The 24,142-nt window shown below is 25.3% G+C and overlaps 6 protein-coding genes across 7 annotated transcripts; 5 read left to right on the top strand and 1 right to left on the bottom strand.

Moving 5' to 3' along the window:
• Nucleotides 1-327: 327 nt before the first annotated feature.
• On the top strand, nt 328-4,817 carry LOC128961626 (tyrosine-protein kinase Fer-like). Its single transcript, XM_054307878.1, has 7 exons — nt 328-693; nt 1,203-1,515; nt 1,736-1,877; nt 1,997-2,753; nt 3,206-3,744; nt 4,237-4,397; nt 4,492-4,817. The coding sequence occupies exons 1-7, from the start codon at nt 328-330 to the stop codon at nt 4,815-4,817; spliced, it is 2,604 nt and encodes an 867-aa protein (XP_054163853.1).
• An 807-nt stretch (nt 4,818-5,624) lies between these two features.
• LOC128961374 (uncharacterized) lies at nt 5,625-6,442 on the top strand. The gene is made up of 2 exons (XM_054307605.1): nt 5,625-5,680; nt 5,746-6,442. The coding sequence occupies exon 2, from the start codon at nt 5,752-5,754 to the stop codon at nt 6,346-6,348; it is 597 nt and encodes a 198-aa protein (XP_054163580.1). The 5' UTR covers nt 5,625-5,680; nt 5,746-5,751; the 3' UTR covers nt 6,349-6,442.
• Nucleotides 6,443-6,957: 515 nt separating this feature from the next.
• LOC128961336 (protein kibra-like) lies at nt 6,958-7,941 on the bottom strand. The gene is made up of 4 exons (XM_054307564.1): nt 7,630-7,941; nt 7,489-7,571; nt 7,308-7,415; nt 6,958-7,243 (listed from the first exon to the last, which is right to left on the bottom strand). The coding sequence occupies exons 1-4, from the start codon at nt 7,770-7,772 to the stop codon at nt 7,029-7,031; spliced, it is 549 nt and encodes a 182-aa protein (XP_054163539.1). The 5' UTR covers nt 7,773-7,941; the 3' UTR covers nt 6,958-7,028.
• Nucleotides 7,942-8,737: 796 nt separating this feature from the next.
• Nucleotides 8,738-11,020, top strand: LOC128961625 (uncharacterized). The gene is made up of 5 exons (XM_054307877.1): nt 8,738-9,092; nt 9,168-9,297; nt 9,392-9,506; nt 10,520-10,627; nt 10,688-11,020. Exons 1-5 carry the CDS (start codon nt 8,873-8,875, stop codon nt 11,018-11,020), a joined length of 906 nt encoding a protein of 301 aa, XP_054163852.1. The 5' UTR covers nt 8,738-8,872.
• A 1,136-nt stretch (nt 11,021-12,156) lies between these two features.
• On the top strand, nt 12,157-15,129 carry LOC128961888 (mothers against decapentaplegic homolog 4-like). Its single transcript, XM_054308195.1, has 5 exons — nt 12,157-12,777; nt 12,857-13,009; nt 13,637-14,416; nt 14,484-14,774; nt 14,843-15,129. The coding sequence occupies exons 1-5, from the start codon at nt 12,363-12,365 to the stop codon at nt 15,052-15,054; spliced, it is 1,851 nt and encodes a 616-aa protein (XP_054164170.1). The 5' UTR covers nt 12,157-12,362; the 3' UTR covers nt 15,055-15,129.
• A 2,583-nt stretch (nt 15,130-17,712) lies between these two features.
• LOC128961377 (uncharacterized) lies at nt 17,713-18,893 on the top strand. Of its 2 annotated transcripts, none has more exons than XM_054307610.1 (2): nt 17,713-17,762; nt 18,449-18,893. In XM_054307610.1, the coding sequence occupies exon 2, from the start codon at nt 18,467-18,469 to the stop codon at nt 18,884-18,886; it is 420 nt and encodes a 139-aa protein (XP_054163585.1). In that variant the 5' UTR covers nt 17,713-17,762; nt 18,449-18,466; the 3' UTR covers nt 18,887-18,893. The 2 variants fall into 2 exon arrangements, with proteins under 2 accessions (XP_054163585.1, XP_054163584.1); XM_054307609.1 differs by lacking the exon at nt 17,713-17,762 and adding an exon at nt 18,247-18,382.
• Nucleotides 18,894-24,142: the final 5,249 nt, after the last annotated feature.

The following is a 24,142-nucleotide window of genomic DNA, read 5'->3' as shown; positions in this document are numbered from 1 at the left end:
ATAACATACAATCTAAAGATAGCAATACATAAAAAAGAGTTTAACATTTGCAAACTTGTGCACTGAATTTAATTGTGCAATACTTTTAAGTATATAATACTGTATTTATTTAAAGTAAAGGTGATGATCATCACTGGCTATGAGCCCAACCTCAATGACAACTCTCATATTTTACCATTAAATGTATTTCTATAATGGTGTTCAAAATATATCAATATTTATGATATAGAGTATAAAATTTAATTTTAAAATCTTAATTAATAAATTATCTGCAATTTATTAAAAGTTAAATAAAGCTTAAGATTAGCTATATTTTGTGTGACAATTATGGGATATCCGGGAATAGAGAGATTAATGACATTACAAGATGAAGAGYTGAAGTTCTTGGAAAATATCCGTAACTGTGTTAATATGCGGATCAAATGTGACCGCGAATATGCCTCTTCTCTATTAGCGGTCAGCATTTGTGGCCAAAAGTGCCGATTTAACGACGACTTTGCCAACACTAATATCGGTAATGTTTGGATGACTATTGCTATTGAATCAGAAACTCTGAGTAAATTAATGCACACGAATGCCGATGACATAACATATGAGATATTGGATCAAATGGATGAACTAATTGCAGAAAAGAAGGCGTTAAGAAAATCATTGATTGATGAATATAACAGATATTATACTAAATTAAATAATGTATTATATATTCATTTTATTAATTATTTTTAAACTTATTATTTTCTCTATCAATTTTAATCAAAATATTAAAAGTAGCATGATAATTTAATTATTATTCAATCTAAGCAAAAAAAATCAATTATCATTTAATTTATATTTTAATTTGCTAACAATTTATTAATATAAAACTATTTTATATTCACGATTAATGCATTATATAAATAATACATGAAAAACATTTCCTGGATATTTGCCTAATTTTTTTATTAGAAGTTACTGTATATGTAATATATACACAAATATAATAATAAATTATTAAAATATATAACCATTATTGTGTTAAATGTACAAGTTTATTGTGGTTATAAAAATATTATTATAACATACTATATTATCTATACAATTATCAACAATTCAGGAAATGTTTATTTTTTTAAACTCAAAATGAAACATATTTCACAAATGATTAACAATTTAGAAATTAATCCAATTATTATTATTACTTTAATTAACTTATATTTGAATAGTTAATAAAATCGTGTCATAAAATTCAAGTCGATTATCAAAAATGTTTAGCAAATTATAAAAGTATTAAAAACAAATATGAAGATATTTGGCTGCATTTTCCTCAAAAGTGTGATAACTTGAAAATTAAATCAAAAAATGATAAACAATTTGAAGAAATTAAGAAAAAATACAAGAAAATGTGTCAAAAGTTACATATTTTACACAACGATTATTGTTTGATTACCACAGAAGCCAAACAATATGAAAAAGATTTCCGATTACTTTTGATACCAACTATTATATCATATCACGAGTCAGTTCTTATAGATTCAGGTCTGTCATCAAAATTAATACAAATTATTAATAAAGAAAATAAATTATTTAACTTTTTATATTATATAAAATATTTAATATTTTTTTATAGGCGACAAATGGAGTCAGATATTAACAAAATTTGTTGAAAAAACTGATTTAACACAAGAAAACTATTTACGACATCAAAATAAATTAAACACAAACGTCAATAATATTATGACAAATAATATTTATGGAGAACTTAGAGGAAAACTCCAGAATCCAGTATTACCGCAGATTAATGTTAAATTCAATGACAATTTGCTTGAAGATTATGTCGGTGCTCTCAAACCCAATCAATTAATCATTGATACCTTTACTATCGACTCATTGAACTTAAAGTATTGGAAAATTTTTATTAAAATTAATTGAATTAAAATATTTTTTMTCAAAACATAATTTAAATTTTTTAATAACAACTTATTTAACAATTTTATTAATATTTTTTACAATTTCATAGAGAGTCTGAACTTCGCATTCAATTAAATAAATCTCAATTAGATATCAGAGATAAGATTTCGCTGGAAAAGCAATACGAAGAGGAGATGAGGGCATTGATGACATTAAGTGATGAAAATTCAAATGCAAAGATGGGAATCAAAACAAGGAAGAGAGCCATTGATATCATCAAAAAAGATTTGATTTATAGTGAATGCAAACATGAAATAACTCATCAATTATGGGAAAGGGTAGACATTTGCCTATCAAAAATTGCTGGAATTCAAGTGCCCACTGGACTCGACTTAAATCTAACATCACATCCACGACAACTGACCCAATTTGAGAACAGTTCAATAGATAGCCGATCTATAAGTAGAGGCTCAAGAAGTGAGGACAACTCACGGATATATTCGACAATATCTGGTACGATGTTATGGAGTAGAACTCTATTCACAAGATTCAGACGTCCAAAGACATTGAATAACTCGGCCACTGAAACGACGTCCACAATGACAAGTCTGCCCTCAACAACAACAACAACAACAAACTATTCTACGTTTAATTGCAATAAAAATGAGACAATTGGTGACGATATACATGAACTCAATGATGAGGAATGGTTTCACGGAAGTCTTCCCAGATATGAAGCAAATAAATTATTGTCAAAGAGAGGAGACTTTTTGGTGAGACAGACACTCAAAGACCAACACAACTGTTATGTCGTGTCTGTCCTTTGGAATGGATTTCGTCATTTCATTATCAATATTGACTCTCAGGTCAGTTATCATAGCATAACATAATTTTTTAGGGTATGTGTACTTCAAATAAAATAAATGTAATTAACAAATAAATAAAAAAATTAGATGTTATCTTATTTGAAAAAATCAGTTACTATTACAAACATATTTTTTGGTTCAAAACAAACACAAAACTACTTTTTACTTTAATATAATAATAAATTTATTTTTTTTAAAAACTGGTTTTCCTTATTATTTGAATTTGTATGAAAATCTTCACTTTTAAGAAATGTATTTTTTAGTAATTAAGTGATAATATACTCAATAAACAACTTTCAGAATATTTTAATTTATGTCATAATTTATAGTAAATATAATAAATAGCGGAAAAAATTATGACATTTGTAAACATTAATGACTTTAAAAGCAACTAAAATTAATTTTGCATTAATTTAAAATGAAATATTTGATGACTATTTTAAAACAAACAGGGTCTATATAAATTGGAGGGGCCCTCCTTTACAACAATATCAAATCTTATAGAATATTATCAATTTAATAAACATAAAGTAACCGATAAAAGTGGGGCTCTTTTATTGAATACCATTTGTCGAGAAAAATGGGAACTGAGTCATAAAGATATAGAGCTCAAGGAGAAGATAGGTCGGGGAAACTTTGGGGACGTCTATAAAGGGATACTACGGAAAACAGGAACGGGAACTCTCAAAGAGATGAACGTTGCGATCAAGACATGTAAAACCAATTTACCGGACCAACAGAAATGCAAATTCTTGGCTGAGGGACGTATTCTTCAGCAATACAATCATCCAAATATCGTACAACTTATTGGTATTTGTGTCCACAAACAGCCTGTTATGATAGTCATGGAGTTGGTTGAGGGCGGGTCACTGTTAAACCATTTGAGACATAACACAAACAGAGTATCATTTACTTTATCAATACTATTGAAGATGACTATAGACGCCGCTTCCGGGATGGAGTACTTGCAAAGCAAAAACTGCATTCATAGGTATTGCATATCACATATAAATTAAATTTTATTAATTTATAATTATTTTTATTTTATTATATATGACTATTTGTAATTCAGGATAAATTGAATGTGTATGAAATTATTTTATTCAAATAGCAAAATTAACATTATAATAGATTTAACAAATTATAGGGTATAATACATTAGTATTGAATGATTGACCCACACTTGTAGTAAATAAAAAGTAGGCAATAGTGTTACACAAGTGTTGAGTTTATTACTTCTACATTATTGATAACCTCTTACTTCAGGATTTTGTTTTTGAATTAGTTTTTTTCAAAATTATATTATCAATAATAATCAATAATAATCAATAATAATTACTGGTTATAAAGTGTTTTAAATTCAATAAACACTTTAAAATGATGAATTGATGATTAATTAGATTAACATTGAAATTTTTTAATCAAAAAAATTATACCATTAATTATAAAATATTTTTATATATTTCTATTTTTATATATTTAGAGATTTAGCGGCGCGTAACTGTTTAATAGGTTTGGATAAAGTTTTAAAGATAACTGATTTTGGTATGTCTAGAGAGGCCAATAATGATCTTGAATACACTGTATCAACTGGTATGAAACAGATACCAATTAAATGGACGGCTCCAGAAGCGCTAAACTATGGTAACATTTTTTAATAATATAAAAATATTAATATTTAAATATCATTTATTCAAATGTAATAAAATAAATTATACATTTCCTAACCATTTAATAGGTCGCTATACATCCCTTTGTGACGTTTGGAGTTTTGCAATATTAATGTGGGAAATATTAACAATGGGAAGTACCCCATACAGTGGTATGTCCAACGCTAAAGCACGGGATCTCATTGATAATGGATATAGACTTCCTTGTCCTCCCAGAGCACCACAAAATGTTTATCAATTGATGTCCCGCTGTTGGGACTATGAGCCGGAAAATAGACCTCATTTTTCCGAAATCAGACAATTATTAAATGATATTTATAATAATTTACAAGAATCTAATAATAATAATAATAATACTGAAATGGGTGAACAAGATATTGAAACACATTTATAATTAAGATTTTAAATATATAATTATAAGTTTTAATCAATAATTATTATGTTAATAGATTTAATATAAAGTCAATGTTAATAATTTAATTACTATAATCGGTTTATCAAATATAAAAACAAATAACTAATAAATTGATATTAAAAATATATCTACCGATAATTTAAAACACTTTGAGTTTAATATAAATTATGTCTAAAATTAATTTTTAAAAATTATTTTACCAGTTAAACAAAAATAGAGTATAAATAATTATTTTATTTTTTATTTATAACAGTTATAATACAGTACATATTAATTTACTTTATTACTATAATATACCGGTATATTCATCACTACATTATTAATATGTATATAATGAGCAAATGATACTTTTTAATGTGTCAATTGATGTCAATTACTRTAATTATTATTATTATTTAATTTAATAATATATAAATTTATTATTAATATACTGTATTTATATATCTCACAAATAGCGTTGCGCGTGAAAACATTTTTTAGTGGATTAAAAGTAAAAAATTTAGTTTTAATAAATAAGAAAGAGATAAATATAAATATACGGTATATAATAGAGAAAATGAGTTATTTAATTGTATTGTAAATTTAATTGCAATTTTATTAAAATTATATTATATTATTTTAAATTTACAAAATAATATAAGAATTAATTGGTAAATATTAATCAATTTATTTATTTAAAAGACAATAACATTAAATCTATTAATATTAATGACATCTCAAGATTGAACAATAGATTATATAATATGAATACTATATAACAAATATACTGAAACTCACGCTAAAACTGGATTAAGATATTATTGTTACAAAATTTCAAACTTCAAACAACTGTTGTCTTTAACGTATGTTTTTTAGTGATTGATTTTTTGTGGTTAAACCAAATTGTTTTTATATTCAATCACTTAAGGATAACATGACTTTAGCGATGCTTTACCTGTTTGTCATATCACTGGCGATGATCTCTGTCTTAAGCCTATCGACTGATTTAAATAATACAGACTTTGATCACATCATTAATAGTCAAACAAATGAGTCAAACCATTCACTGTTTGGATCACAGATGAAGAATCAGACCATTGAATCAAACCATACTTCAGACATTCCGCTCCAACAAAATTTGGACAAACTTGAGATCAATGATAACTCTGAAGCACAGCAAGAAATCGATGAAAGCAAATCCGGTCTTAAGATATCGATGTTTTGGATTATTATGGCTGTAATCTGTTTGTTGGCACTGATAGCTATTATTGCTTTTCTGGTAGTTATCGCCACCAAAAAGAGAGGTAAAACATTGAAAGTCAAAAACAAATTGGAAAATCTGTCGGAATCATTGAAGGCAACCATAACTACTAGCAGTCAGGAGAGCACTGAAAGTTTGCCGAGTAATGCCGAGTGCTTGAAGTTTGACTATATCTACAATATTAAAGACAATGATTTTGCCRTTTATCCTAAAGACCAGTGGATTAGTATCCGAACCAATTGGGAGGACAGAAAACCCAGAGAAGCTTAAATCAATAGATATATTATTTTGTTTAAAATTGATTTCAATGTTAATCTCATACAAAATTGTTTCTATTTAAAAAAGCAAACTATATTTAGATTTTTAAATAATTATTATATAGTTATATATATATATATAAACTCAGTTGTTATTTAGAATTTGTAATATAATAAATACAATTTATTAAATTTATTAGAAAAATCTCTAAAAACTATAATTTTTATTTAATAATTTATTAAACCTAACAAAGTAATGTAAAAATGGTATTTATTTATTTTTAACTCTTCATTGACTAATCTCATTGATTAAGAAATCAAAGTATTATACAATTAATGATAAATTGCAGAAAAAACTTTCAAAAATAGTTTAATATTACAAGAGTTTTACTATTAGAGTATTAACGATCAAATTAAACAGCATAATAGTTATCAGTTTATTGTGCATATTATAAATTATCTCCAATTAAAAAACAAATTGAAATCAATATAATTTTAATACATTAATTGCAACAAATACTTTTTGATTTGCAAATTTTGATATAACTTTTAATAAATATAACGATAATTATTTTGATAATAATATTTTCAAATAAACACAAACTATAAATGTTTGGCATTTTTAGGTAATCGTAAGTAAATCACAAACTCAATAATTAATGGCAAATAAAAACTTCATTATGAAAGTAGTGGTTAAACCTCAACAGCATTGGCCTCACTATTATCACCTTTTTTGTAATATTTATCAATAATAGTTAACAAATTATAATTGGCATCTAATTCACGCTTCAATTGCGCCACTCTTTGCTTTGCATCAGCCAATGATTGCTCCAGAAGTTGTCGATTGATGGTTATAGACGACCCTTTGGTTCGATGATCTCTTATTTCAGTTTGAGATCCGATATCACCTAAAGATTTAAAAATACAATTGCAATGATATGACTAAATGTATGGCAGGATGTGTTAGTATACCATTTGCTTGAAGATAATTATTAAGCATATTATTTTGAACACTTCTCCACTCTTGTCTCGGATCCTCCAATTGGTTGACACGTCTGGTGTGATCCGTATAGAAAATACCTGTTATTTAAATAAAACCGATATTTAGTTTCAAACCATTGTTTAAATCAAATCATTGTCTTTATCCTAATACCGATTTGCGGGTGAAATGAATACTCCCATCCGTACGGCAACTCATCGGCCACACAGTCGGCAAAAGTGGACGGTTTGGTAAACCTATAATAACAAAACATATTTACTAAATAATGAAAGTAATAATGTTGTCGACACCTACCTGTCCCTCGGGTCCAACCATTGCGTGCGTTTAGTATTGTGGTCGACGTAATAAGTTTTTCCCATTTCGGGATCACTGGCCACTTCCCATCCCAACGGAAGCGGTATATTCTGAGTATTTCTTAAGCGATGACTTTTCTTCATTTGCCGCAAAGATCACCGCAATATCCAATACATCCAACTATTTCATTGACAATCAATTGATTTCATAAATGTTTAAAAATAATAAAATAATTGATTTTGAGTTCAAAGCAAAACATTGCAAAACTTGTTGACACTTAACATCACATTTGCATTAAAAACAATGTCTTTTGAATGCCATCTCTTGTGTTATAAAACTTTAGTTTTATAAAAAAAAGTTTATAAAAATATAATATTAATAGTTTTAACTACTGATGAATTCATTTTTATAATCATATTATAAATTGTATTATTTTATTATCTAAAAGCATAAAAATATGTTTTAAATCAAACTTTTTGTTGACATTTAACACAACAAATAACTGGTTAAATATTATGCGTTTCCTATTTATGAAATGTTTGGTTAAAAAGTAACATTTGATTGATTTTTTAAATAATCAATAGTCAATAAAATCACTGATAAATAAAAATAAGACTTATTTATGAATTATAAAGGTATTAAATTACATATTACCGTAATTGAAACCATACGTTTGATTTTTAAAAATTTATATGTAAATGTAATTTTCAGGGTAATTACATGTCAATAAAAAGTTTAAATTAACACCAAAATATCATATAAATATCATTACTTAAAATTTTTATCTTAATACTAGATTTTATGTCAGTATATAGTATTGTCTAAACTTCAAGTATTTCAAGTCAACTATTGTTATAAGTATACCAAACATTAGTGTTAATCATATTCTCTAAAGTATATTCTCTATGGTTATAATCAAATGATATAAATGCATGAAAATACTAAAACATTTGCTCTTTTAATGTGATTAATAATATAATTATTATTGAACTAAACAAACAATATAAAGATAAATAAAATAATTATACAGTATATTATAATTATATTATTAATAAGTTGTGGTAATAAATTTTTAAAGAAAAATATATACAGTATGTATCTTACTATTACAAGTGAAAAAAAATGAAATAAATAAATATTAAGTTTGAATGAATAATTCATCAATATATATATTTTTTGATAATCATTGAAATTATATATAGATTATTGTGTCGATTATTAAAAATTGTTTTATTTTGAAAACATGAATTTATTAACAATAAAAATAAAGTTTATAAATGTAGTAATTATATTAAACATTGTATATATTATACGGTGTGATGACGACGATGTGTTCAAATGGGACGCAGATATGTATCCGAGACTTACGGAAAGTGTAGCTCAGGCCAAGTTCTGTACCGGCAATAATCGCAATCCACCCACAAATATATGCGATCCGGACGGCATACTTGACAAAAAGGAAGGTATGTTTCAAAATTATTAGTCATTTAATGTTTAATATTAAATTTTAATGAAGTTTACATTTTTCTGGTAAAAAGCATGGCTTTTGGACAATTTGATTGATGAACCGCGTAATCAAACACAATGTCTATGTGATAGCTGTCCTCCACATAAAAGAGGTCTTAATATTAAAGTAGCATTAGTTAAGACAATCAAAGTTTATGGAAAGTTGGTATTTATATATAGTATAAATTTGTTTATAAAACTTATAGTGTTTTAAATTTTAAAAATTGATATAATTTTTATTGTATTTGTATATCAGTGTGAGTCTCGAAAAGACGGTCGAAATGTTTGCCGAAAAGACTCGTAGGAAATGGAGAGTTGAAGAACAATGCAGTAATGATGTCCTCATATTTTATTCAGTTTTTGATGATCAGGTCTGATAAATATATTTATATATACTATATATACTGTATATATACTCGCAATTGAAAGAGACGCATTTTATATATAATAAAGTATATATATATTGTATTTTTTTACAATTAAGTACAATCATCATTAGTCTATAATTGTCTTATTCAAGATTTTTGATAAATCTTTTTATTAATCTTTTACATGGGTTAAAGTCACATGACGTCTAAGGCAGATATGCCATAAAAAACATATATTCTCCTGTAATTATAGAAACAATGGCCGACAAAAATATTAATAGAATATATTCTAAAGCCTTATGTGTGAAGACTTGTCAGACATAATAAAAAAACTAAAAAGATGAATGAGTAGATGTGGAAGACAAAAAAAGTTCATAAAAAATATCAAAAGTTAAAATCGAAAAATTGTATGAATTTATAAAAATATTTCACAAGTTTTCTTGAAAATAAATAAAAGAGATATTATATTTTTATTTATTAAATACTAAATAACATTTGCCAACAATTTTCGAAAGATATGTATAATATCTCTAAGTACTATCTACTTTTACTTCTTATCTATGGACTACATATGCAAAAATATAGCAATTATTATTTTAATATTAAATAATAACGGATTTATAAAATGAAATTAAACCTTTTATATATCATTATATTCAACATATATTGCTTTGTCAAATTACTATTTGCTTTGATTAATCTAACACTTCTTTGAGTGTAAAAAATCAAAATTTGTGAAGGGGTCCAAAATGGTAATCGAAGGGGTTTTCGATTTAAAATCATAAGAAGTGGTTTACTGAAGATATTCAAAATTATCATAACAAATGAAGAGATATTATAGAATCAAATGACATATAAATAATTAATTAAACTTCAATAACTTTTTTAAAAAATTAATTTAAAAATGTAGTTATGAATGCGTCTCTTATAATTGCGATCCCTAGTATATATATTCAAATGTACTGTAGGTATAAATACATCACTTATTACTATACTTGTTGTTAAAAATTAATTAGATATTTGTGGCAATGGGTGCCAATGCTCACAAAGTGTTAACCGATAATAAATTAGAAGAAGTATTGATTGATACGAAAAATCATTTTACGAGTGGCTATTATCAACAGGTGTGTCACAAAATTATTAATTAATGTTTTTTATCTCAATTATTATATAAATTTTATTAGGGCTTAGAATCAATGATAGCATCGTTTCAAGATTTTAGCGATCAATATGAGCCTAAATCATACGGAAAGTTAGGCATTGGATCTATTGTTTTGATAGTGATTTGTGTGACAATCGCTTCAATTGTCCTTTTATTTGCTGTCTTCTGGTTCTGTGTTCGCAAAGATCGCAAAACATCGGAAAGCAATAGATTTGAGTTTATCGGTAGTTGTGGTCGATCTAAGAATAAACATAAAAATAAATCAAATAAAAAAACTAATATTATTAGTGATCCCATCTATAAACCCGTTAGTACTAATGACAACCACAATGTGGATAACCCTATGAAAGCATAAGTATTTAATTTATAACACACGGTATAAATTATAAGCTATACATTCATAAAATTTATTCATTGCATTTATCACTACATTCATAAAAATTGTAGCATTTAATGTGTTTATAATATCGTTAAATWTATATATATTTTTTAATTATATATTCTGTTATATTATATTAATTTGTTCATATTGTTGTATCAGTTATTTTATAATATATTAAATTCTTAACTATTAAATATTATATTATTGATAGTATAATGTTAGAAGAAAGTTATTTTTGTAAATTATTTTATTGAATAAAATATGCAAAATTTAGATACACATTATCAACACTAATCAACTAAATATGCAATTTATATTTTTACCTGTACTGCATTGTCAACAATGTATTTGTAGTAAATGATATTTTAATTAATCATAACTACAGTATACTGTATATAAATATATATAGTATTATAGTATTATAGTAATGTAATTTACAACATATCTAACAAATATTGTAAGTAAGGTATAAATATGATAAGTATAAATTTATATTATACTGTATTTCATATTGTTTGCTAAACATTTAAAAATTGTTTTATTGATTCAAATAACAAGTAGTTTAATAATACTGGTTTTTTGCTTACTATTTATATAATTTAATAAATAGAGATTTGTCTATAATTTATATTTAAATATTTAATTTATTCAAAAGTAGCGCAAACTCTTCAATGTATAGAATTACTGGTAGATTGCGTTGAAAAACATTGAATCAATAAATGTCTTTAAACTGTGTCTTAATAACCAATACATGAATGCCATAGAAATTGAATGACTTTTATTATAACACAAAAAGTGATTGTTATGTTTCAATGCTATTAATATATCGTAATTATAGTGCATTCATACTGTATTACTCTACACTACATTGTATTATAAGCTGTAAATGTAAAACAAAAATATTTATTAGAGTAATCTAGTGAACGATAATTCGGTACTATTTCTAAACACGCAATTTCTCTATCGTAAACAATATGACAATTGATGTAAAAGGTATGAAACATATGATAAACAAATAGATGAATAAATGTAAATATATTTATTTATATTAATATGTCGTAAATGTGTTTAACAAACGTGTGGTGAAAGTGAATGAAATACTGTGTAATAAAAAATGAAAATAAAAACAATATTTTTTGTAATCAATTAAAAAGCAATTAATTGAAACTCAATATAAACACAAACACAACGTTTATTATGTTATTTAAAAGTAATTGAATTAAAATTAATTAAATTGTTTTTTGTGACCAAAATATAAAACAAGTTTTGGCATAATTTTTAACAACTTTTGTGTCTCTCAATTGACTGTCTGGTCATGTCGTTACCGACGCCACAAATGCAGCCGCCGTCGGGTCCGCCAGTAGTGACCAACAGTTCGCAGTCAAGTTCTGGTGGGTCTTCATCGGTGTCAACACCAACTTCGGCCGACGCGTGTCTGTCTATTGTCCATTCATTGATGTGTCACCGACAGGGCGGCGAAAGCGAAAATTTTGCCAAACGGGCCATTGAGTCGTTGGTCAAGAAATTAAAAGAAAAGAGAGACGAATTGGATTCACTTATCACCGCAATTACGACGAATGGCGCGCATCCGTCCAAATGTGTAACCATTCAGAGGACACTCGATGGCCGATTACAAGTGGCCGGACGTAAAGGTTTTCCTCATGTTATTTACGCCCGTATCTGGCGATGGCCTGACCTTCATAAGAATGAACTCAAACACGTCAAGTATTGTATGTCGAGTTATCTTCATTTATTCATTTGCTTTCTATCGGTTATTCATAATTTTGTAACCATTTTTGTCATCTTAAGGTCAGTTTGCGTTTGACCTCAAGTGTGACTCCGTTTGTGTTAATCCCTATCATTACGAACGGGTGGTCTCTCCAGGCATTGATTTGTCGGGACTAACACTTACCGGACATGACGAAGATGTTAGAAGTCAAGTCAAGACTGAATATGTTGCGGGTATTCATTATTTGTCATTTACCGTAGTTTTTATTTTTTCTTGTATTTTAGTTATTTTATGAATATTTTTGTACTTTTATTGATTTTTCCTAAATATAGTTTTAGTATATTTATGACTAATTTAATTTCAAGTTTTATTTTTTGTTATCTTTAAAGTCGTTAGCGATTAGATAAAAAAAGAGTTATTAATTAACGATTGATAATATTTGTCTTTATTCTATCAAATATAACATTAATATTGTAAAACATTGTAAAATAATGGATCATTTTTTAATGTTAGGATTAATAAATATATAGTAAATAACTAAAATATTAATTAATTGTTTAAACGAGTAAAACAGGTTTTAGTCTAATTAAATTGTCATTAATTGTTTTATTTGACAAATGATTTTTAGCATTAAATAATGATAGCTTTAAAAATGACAAAACAATTTTATTAGACATTTAGGAAGTTTTTAGTTAACATGAGTTATCTATTGACACATTAGTTACAATAATAACTGTAATGACTTGACATTTAGTATATTATTATATTTTATCCAATAATGAGTAGAATATTTGAAATTTAGTTATAAATTGAGTTATAAATCATATTAAGTAAGATTGAAATAATTGATTGCTTTACAGGTGGTGGTAATGTGCCGCCAATGAATGAGCACATGCAGCACGTAGTCCAGCATCATCCACATCCAGGTGCTCTTCCACAGCCACCACAGCATCACATACAGACACAACCAGCACCTCATATGTCTGTATCGCATACATCACATATAACTTCTTCCACAACATCAACATCAATGTCTCCTTCAAGTAACGATTCGTTTTCTCGTTTAATGCCAAATACGCCCTCCAGTTCTGATTATATATCGGCCTCATCACCTCCATCAGTGGCTTCACCTATGGTTTCAATGGTTCCACAGCAGACACCAGAAGTGCCACAAATTCCACAATCAGTGGCACCGGTGATGGTTACAAATGTGGGCCCACCACTCACTGCTAATACCATTACACCAAATGGCAGTTCTGTTTCATGGGCTGGTGCTGTTGGTGGTAGTGCAACACTTTCATATACTCAAACCATGGTTCCAACTGAGCCTTCAACGCGTCCCAACACTGGTATGCCTTCAACAACATTCTGGCACTCGACTCAAATGCCTAATGAGCCGATTGGAGCCATTGCTCAGACGACACTCTCGAGTCAACCGCCGCCTGAATACTGGTGTTCTATCGCTTACTTTGAATTAGACCAACACGTCGGCGAAACTTTCAAAGTGCAATCAAGTTATGATTATGTAATTATTGACGGCTATGTCGATCCAAGTGGTGGTAATAGATTTTGTTTGGGCGCCCTCTCCAATGTCCATCGCACTGAACAAAGCGAAAAAGCAAGACTTCATATCGGAAAAGGTTTACTTTATTTTATATTACTGGTAGTGACAAAAAAAGTTAGAATTAAATTATTTTATTTATTTAGGCGTTCAACTGGACCTCAGAGGTGAAGGTGATGTATGGCTTCGGTGTCAATCCGATCATTCCGTATTTGTTCAAAGCTATTATTTGGACCGCGAAGCCGGTCGATCTCCAGGAGATGCCGTTCATAAGATATATCCATCCGCTTGTATTAAAGTTTTTGATTTAAGACAATGTTATCGTCAAATGCAACAACAAGCGGCTACTGCTCAAGCAGCTGCTGCTGCTCAGGCCGCCGCAGTTGCCGGACATATTCCTGGACCAGCTTCTGTTGGCGGTATTGCACCGGCAATCAGTATGTTTTAATTGAATGCATATTGTTTTATATAATGTTAATGTTATACGTTTGCGATAATATAATAGGTTTATCAGCTGCAGCCGGCATTGGAGTTGACGATTTGCGACGCCTCTGTATCTTAAGACTATCATTCGTGAAGGGTTGGGGACCTGACTATCCGCGCCAAAGCATCAAAGAGACTCCCTGTTGGATTGAAGTACATCTTCATAGAGCACTACAATTGCTCGATGAAGTGCTCCACACAATGCCTATTCATGATCCCCGACCACATGATTAAGCATTTAACACATTTTTAAAAGTTTTTAATTGCAATTTATTTTTTTTAATTATTTTTACTTGTGTTTTAAAATATACTATAATTTTTAAAATCAATGTTAGATTTATACATTAATTTAAAAACTCATATTAGATAATAATATTATTTTGACGAATGAATTTTTAATCATGAACAACAACATAATTTGAATTATTATATACACATATATTTCAATGATTAATATTATTGATAATTATTTTGTCTAATCAGTAATAATAATTTTTATATATTGAATGTAACTATTTTTTGTCTCTTTTTTGGAGTTTTATTCATTGCCTTAAAATAGAGATTTCATTGGAAATAATACATTGAGAATCATTTGCTTATATTGTCATTGAAACAAAAAAGTTTTATTTTGTATAACTATTGCTGAATACATGTTTTTGTTTATATTTTTAATTATGATTACAATTGTTATTTGAATTGCAATTTCGAGAAAATGTATTGAATGTCTTTTTAAAATTTTATTGAAATATTTGCTCATTATATATATATATATATATATATATATATATATATATATATATATATATATATATGTGACAAAGTTTTTATTCTTTAATTTTATTATACGACAAATAAATGCTAGTTATGGTTATTGAAACATGATTTTATTGTAAAGTATAATATGATTTTATAATTAATAAAATGATTTTTATTTTATACCTGTATTATTATATTATTATGAAAATGATTTTTGTTAAGTTAGCTCCAGTTTGATCTGTTAGACGTCTGAATTAATATTAATATAAATACAAATTCAAGAAAATCAAAGTCTATGTAACAAACAATCTGTAAGTATTGCAACATTGGTTTCTCAAAAGCTTTTCTAGTCTCTGATGTCAATCATATGAAACAATTTTCATATTATATGTTTTTATTGCTTAACAATTATATATACAGTAATTTATATTTAATAAAATATGATGCCTTGGTTTTATAATAATCTATGGCTTAGATTCTAAGCAATTTATTTAAAAGTCAATTATATGACCTCAAGTCACATAACTGTTTTATTTTATACATTATTTATAAATTATTGATGTTTGTATGTGTTTGTATGTGTTTGTATGTGTTTGTATGTGTTTGTATGTGTTTGTATGTGTTTGTATGTGTTTGTATGTGTTTGTATGTGTTTGTATGTGTTTGTATGTGTTTGTATGTGTTTGTATGTGTTTGTATGTGTTTGTATGTGTTTGTATGTGTTTGTATAGGATTTTATTTTTGAAAAGTTAAATATTTTACTTCTGATAAAGACATAAGAATAGTGTTGACAAAAAAGAGAAATTTCTAGAAAGTTTCTAAAAGAAATTTCTGTTTATGGTAACCACATATTAATTTTATTAAAAACAGTATAGTAAAATTATACTGTATTATAAAGATATTTTAAATATAGAAATCCTATTTGTAATACATTTTATACAAATTTTGTATAGTAGTGTTGTGTAAATTATTTATCAATAATACAGTATTACAATAGCTATATATGGGGATCCATAGTAATGGGGGGGGGGGTACATAATAAAGTGTATAATAATAAAGTATAATTTCTATAGAAAATTTCTGAGAAACTTTCTAGAATTTTTTTAAGAAAAAATTATTAGAAATTTCTATTTGTCTATCTCTACTTTATATAAGAATCAAATAATACCTTTTATAAATACTTTTTAAAAATTGCTTTTTACTGTTTTTATTAGTTTACATTATATTTGAATGTGTAAGTGGGTGTGTATAAGAGGGTGAGTGAATTAAATGAACTGTACAATTAGATATATTWAAAAAAAATTCATCATGGTAATGCATTCACAAATGTTTTATTATATTTATTATATTCATTACATTTTAGGCAAACATTGTATGATTACAGTGCCTAATATTTTAATAAAATATTGATATTTAAGAAATTTTATCAAATATAAGATTTTTATCATTACATCTACTATATAACATAATATGTAAAAACTATTTTTTAAAATAATAAATTAGAATTAAGCAAAAATATAATTATGTATAAATAAATACTAGAAATAATGATTTATTTATTATTTTCAACTTTGAAATATTGATTTAACAATTTTTGTTATACAGTACTAATATTTCTAAATAATACTATATTTTCTATATTATCTTTTGTATATTATATTCTATGGAATCTTTAGTGTATTAACTAATTTATTCAAACTTTATTGTAATTGTGTTTATTCTGTAATTTTATAAACTCGTCATAATATTCATTGAATACATTTTTCGTCCTCTCTTTTATAATTATTAATAAAACAAATATCTTAGTTATACTGTACAATAAATTAAACATTATTTAAAATGTTCAAATCTATTGTGACAGTAAATACAGTATAATGCTATAAATTTATGGTATTATAAATATATATAATAGCTTAATAAATTGGGCAGAATTTAAGAAATTTTTTAATGTGTGTTAATTCAATTGTAAATATAAAATAATAAAATGTTGTTTAATGTCATTTATATTTCTCTTTTCTCAAATATAGCTAATGTTTGAAAATAGTTTTTACCAAAATTATTATTTCTTTTATTATGTTATATAGGATTTAAGTAAAACATATCTAAAATATTGTTTATAACAAGAAATGAAATGACATTCAATTAAATAATGTACTCTTCAAAGTTCACTATCATTTATTGGTATAGTAAGTGTTTATATTTATTTTACAAWTATTATAGTAATAAATAAAATATTATTAATTTATKTTAATGAAATTTTACTGAAATTTAATATTAATGCAAATGCAATATTTTTGGTAACTCTAAAAGCTTTATATTTAGTCTAACTTACTATAAATTAATTTTTTTTGTATAAATGTTGTTTTATTGATTACTRCTATGTGTCAGATTTATCGCATCTGTATATTATAATTTTGTATTTTTTATGTTAGTATTATTATCATATTGTTATTATGAAACGGTATATAGATTTTTAACAAAAGATATTTTTAAAACACTTAAAGTTATTATAACGCGACTGAAGGTAAAAGTGGTTAGTCTTGAGTTGTTTAGTCAGTCAATGGTTGTTATGTTTATAAGTGAAAAGACATTTGGGATGTCGTGTCTATATTAGGACTGATTTAAGTGACACCAACGCATAGCACGCAATGCAAATCTAAGCTCAATAGCACTGTTAGCTCTGTTGGAAAGTACAGTAATTTTCATATAATTAAGACGAGAGGCAAACAAAGTCAGAGACAGACCTTAAATGAAGCGATTCTTCTTCTCAATCATTTAAGTCTTAAAACAGATGTTTGGTTTTTAAGTAAAATTATTAATAAAATATTTATTGTCATATCATCTGAACAAAGATATATTGTATTCATACCAGTAATTGATTGATCACTTGATGATAATGCCTCAGCCGGTGGAGGAAAGCATCAAATTTAAGATTCTTAAGTGGATTTTATTGGTGTCTAACATTGTGTCCCTATTTATTGATCTTCTTGTGATTATTGGCGGCAAAGTACTGGTCGGTTGGTTTGCATCAGTGCCTAAAGATGCCGAAGACCTACCAATTCGTATATTCTGTTTGATTGAAGCCATCATCTGTACCATCGCTATCGTTGGTCTTCTTCGACGAAATTTTCTAGTATTTTCAGTACACGCGGCGCTTCTCATACTTTACTTCATAGCAAGTGTGATACTGACCCGTATACTAGTCGTTTGGTTTCTTGTATTTGCAATCCTATTGACAGCACTTACCCTTTGGTTTCTCTATGAACTCTACAAACTAAAGCTCAGACTTGAAAATCCATACGGAGTTTAAACTCAATACCTCATCAATAATTGTAAATTAATATGTCTTTTATTTAACTATTATTTCAAATAACATTTATTTTCATTTTTGTTGTTGTTTTTATCTAATTATTTAGCAATCATTATATTTGTAATTGAATTTTGATTATTAAAATTGATTTTTATTGTTAGAAAATTGTTTTTTACATTAAGTTTTATTAATTTACAATTTTACCATTTTATTAACATATATTTTTTCATTTATAATAATAATAATAATTTAAATTGTCTTCCAAATTTTATTTTAATTTATTTGTTAATCTATACAATAATTTATGAAATTGTTATATTTTTATTAACATATAATATCTTGTGTATTATATACTTGAAATCATAATACATAAATTTAATAAATATTAAGTATATATTATATAAACAAATGTTTTTGTTGCCCTTTTAAAGAAATATATGTAAATTTTTGCTGAAACTGTGTTTTAAGATTATATAATAGACTGTGAACACGATCTAAGCAAATGTGAAAATTTTTGATATGTCAATCAAATATTTAATAAAATTCAAGTTTACATACTTTATATACAACTAAAAAGCTAATTATTATCATTTTTATATAAAAACCAAAATATAATTTCCGTAATATACAAAAATTTCAATCAAATATTTATTGAATTATTTTATAGATACGTTTTATTTTTAAATATATCTATTTCTGGAAGTCATCCAAAAAACTTATTTGCAGAATAAAACAAAATGAAAACAAAATAAAAAATTTCTAATATCTAAATAATATAGATTTTAAACAATACTATAATATATAGTAAAATAAAGGAATTTAATGTTATGAAGTATAATAAAGTACAGTATAATACTATATAATATTGTCTATTATGCAATGGATATTCAAATAATAAATTTATTTACTATTAATCTTCAAATAAATCCTGAAATCTAAGTACAGACTTATAAACATTTAAACAAAATATTACGTAAAATCTTTTAAATTCAAAAAAGGATCGTTTATTAAAATTATTTCACATTAACCAACAATGAAATAATTTTTAAGATTTACTATTCTATAGTTAAATCTGTTTGTATTAGATTTTATTTTATCTGTAAATGATAAAAAATTTTAGTAATAAGATAAAATCAATACAAATCAAATATGTAAGCAAACATTAATTTTTAAATTTTTTATTAGTATTGACTAAAATAACCAAAAATAAAGGCATATTTATGTTTTACCGTCCTTTTGGATAAAGTATGAATTAACTTTTAAAACGTCAAAAACTTTATTTTTATTATTATTACTTAAATTTTGTGGATAATCCTATTAAGTTATAGCAAAAATCATTAAAAATATATTTATTTAAGTATTATATAATATTTACCATAATTTATATTAATATATAAGAATTTTCAAAATGTTTGACAAGATTTTTTACTATAACTCTGTAATGAATTGAAAGAAAAATGAATTAAATTGTTATAAAATTACATAATTTTACGTTTATTTAACTCTAGAATTTTAAATTAATTACTGTTAATACTAAACAACTGATAATTTTTGATGAAACTATATTTTTAAATTATAAGTTATTTTTTTGCTTAAATAATTTATATTAATTTTTTTTGTAAATATTGTAATACAATTATCTACCTGTATTGTAATTTATATAATATTGTTAAATATTTATAATTATAAAATTTGAAATATTTTAAAACTATTAAAAAATTATTTTTTAAATATAAAAACACATTTAAAAATTTACGGTTTTACGTAAAAGTTATAATATAGATAATATATTCTATAATTTATAAATTACAGGTAAATCAYTTCCTTGAGCTATCATGCGGTGCCCTATTATATCGAAAGTTTTTATAACTTATTACAATAAACTTGAAATATTAAAAAACAATTACAAAAAATATCTTCCCATATATTTTATTCATTTTTAATCCATAGTTATATATGAAAAAGCTCGTCAAAGTATTTTAATAAAAATTTTATATGAAGTAAACAAGTGGTGACTGAAAACAACAGTGTTAATAAAGTACTGTAGATATACTGTATATACATACTATTCATACATCAATATATATCAAAATCAAAACCTACACTTGAAATTGAAGGGCAATTAACAGCTAAATGTTATGTTAAAACATATAAACAATTTTCATTTAAATAAATAGTGTAGAAAATAATAAATATTATAAATTTTACATTAAAATTAGTAAATACAAGTGAAATATAAGCTATTACTTTGAATTATTTTAAATTTGAAAAATATTTGTGCTGTCTTTAAATAACATTTTGTCAATTAGTGTAATTAAGTTAGAAGTTATGCATTACTAAGTAATTATGATATTATTGTATTTAATATAAAATATATTATAGAATAGTAGTAACAAACAGTAAGTACCAAATTAAATAACATAAGCTAACAATTAATTTAATTAAACATTTAGATATTTAATAATTTGGAACATTAATGTTTTAATGTTTTAATTTTTTAATTAAATTGCTTTTTAATCAAATTAACTATTTTTAAGATTACATTTGAAATGCATATCTTAACTAAATATTACACCAAACAGTATTTACAATATACTGTATATAAATTATACAGATATAAATTTATATTAATCATTATAGACAGTGTTAGTACTGTATGCGTACAGTATAATAATTATAACAATAAATAGATATTATAAAACTACAAATGTTTACACAATATAAATTAAATATATATATATCTACTAACATGATATACGATATAAATATTTTATATATGTATTTAATATTTATATATATATATACACACAAAACATATGGATAATAAAATATATAACTCATTGTTTTCCATGAGATGAATGTGTCATCAATGATGATGTTCTTGTTGTCGCTGATGATGTATTGGTAGTAGTAGTCATGGCTGGAGTTGTTGTGTCAAACAGCGGTCTACTCCTTCTGACTCTAATTTGGTAGATATAGAAGGCAGTGGTGAGCATCCAGATTAAGTTGAAGAGAAACATCTCTGTTTGATCCATAATGAAGATTATCAAGAAATATAATGAAAAGGCCAGACAATGGAAAACTATGACAAACAGTTTGTGTCCAATCAAACCAATCAAACCGACCATAGCTGTGATCAGTTCAATGGTCGCCTGAATGCGAATATTGAAGTCACTGCCGGACAGATCCTCCACTTTTTTCGACACATTTTTACCCATAATTAAGGCTATACTGCAGGCAAATATCCACATGCAGTTGATTACCACAAGAATCCATTTGATGATTATAAGCCATATAGGTGTCGATGAACTCCAGGTTTCATTGTGTGCCGACTCTGTGTTATTATCACCCATTGTTAAGAGTTTGACAAAAGTGCCGATTGTGTCTAACAATTAATACAATAGTTTTTTTAGACTTTCTTTATTGTCGATATTAAACACAACAATAGCTATATATTTATATTTTAATAACTAAACTCAAGTCGAGTAACAGGTCTTATGGCTTAACACTCGCCAAGAATTTGATAGTTGTATACATGAATTGGTTGCCAACAGTGTGTGCTTACAATATAACTCTTAAACTTGTTATACATTATTATATTATACTGTATATACACACCAATTGATTGCAAGCAATGAGATGAACATGAGATGCATTAAAAACATTTGGAATATTAAGAGCATTGAGACCATTGAGAGCATGTCCTACACATCACTAGCTTTTCTATGCAATAGGAATACTATGTCTCCAAAAGTAAACCTCTCTCTACACTACAGTCTCTCTCAATACTAAACTTTGAAAAAAATTCTGTATATTATATTATATTACAAAAACTCTATTCAATAAATTCTGGTAATAAAGAATTTATGCATTTGTTGATAGCTATGAATTTTGAGCGCATGTTTTTACTAGCAATTGATTGCATAAACTATTTTAACATTTATATGTGATTTAAAGCACACATTTTACTTGTTGTTTATATGATATGATAGTCCGACTAATAATAGATGCATTTATTACCATAGCTTCAGAAGTGATGTAAACCCCTTTTTCGGCTGATTATTAAGTTTAACAAAACTAAATCAATATAAAAGTAATGTATAGCTATTAATAATTATTACTCAATTACAGCCAATATTGAATGTCTCGAAACAGCCAACTCATAAGTCAACATTCCCATCAATACTACAGTACATATGCCTTATGAAACTATAATCAATTAATTATGTTATATATTTAGTTCATTATTTCGACAAATACATAGTTTTACATGACATCAATTTCAATAACATAGAAATAAAGCTTTAATTAAAAAATAACAAATTGATTGCCAATTAATTTGCATGACTTCATGTAATTCAATGTTTTACTACTATGATTATGTTGATTTAAACTTTTATTTAAGTTAACTTAAAATAATAGTTAAAAAATAAAATAACAAAAAAATAGATTTTTAATAGTCATTTTTATAAATTACTATTTTTGTTCTCTGAATATTAAAGTTGTGTGAATTATTAATAAATTAAACATGATAAATTTAGCAAATATTTATTTAATATATTAAATATTTTATATAAATGTCTTAATAATTGAAAAATGATTTATTGTTATGGTTTCATAAAAAATTCAAAAGATTTTTATTATGAAATCTTATATATTAATAGTATTACTAAAAAATATTTGAAATTCTGTTGCCGTTCAAAATATTTACGTTCTTTAAACAAATATATTTTAGTATAAATTGAATTTTTAAATCATAGTCTCATTTACTCAATAAATATAATCCAAAGAAAACACATATGCGTTAAAATAAACGAAAAACGATAAACAATATTTTATTTTATTATTTAAATTGCATTAAATTTAGACAATTTTGTATTTGTTAATAAATTTAATGAAATTTATTATATAAATAATTTTTTAAATAAAACATTTTATGTGTTTTTAAAGCAAATTAAATTGCATTATGTCTAATTTACTGTATAATATTGTCATAAAGTAAAATATTTGGAGCCAATAAGCATAAAATATTTTTTAATTAATTAAATTTATTATCAAACTATACTATTTCCTAACAACTTGTTGACATTGTCATTAATAGATTAAAATTAGACTAATCAACTACATTATCATTTGAGACATTTTATACTTATAATTAATAATGCATGTGATAAAACAAATAAATTTTAAATCTAATTTCACAATTGAATAAAAATGGTTGGTCATTTAATTTATTTATAATAAAAAAAAAGTTAA

The sequence above is a fragment of the Oppia nitens genome, unplaced genomic scaffold, assembly GCF_028296485.1.
Source record: "Oppia nitens isolate AA-2021 unplaced genomic scaffold, nextdenovo-longstitch-racon4-pilon3 scaffold5_pilon_pilon_pilon, whole genome shotgun sequence".
Taxonomy (NCBI): Eukaryota; Metazoa; Arthropoda; class Arachnida; order Sarcoptiformes; family Oppiidae; genus Oppia; species Oppia nitens.
This window is presented reverse-complemented; position numbering and strand designations above follow the sequence as displayed.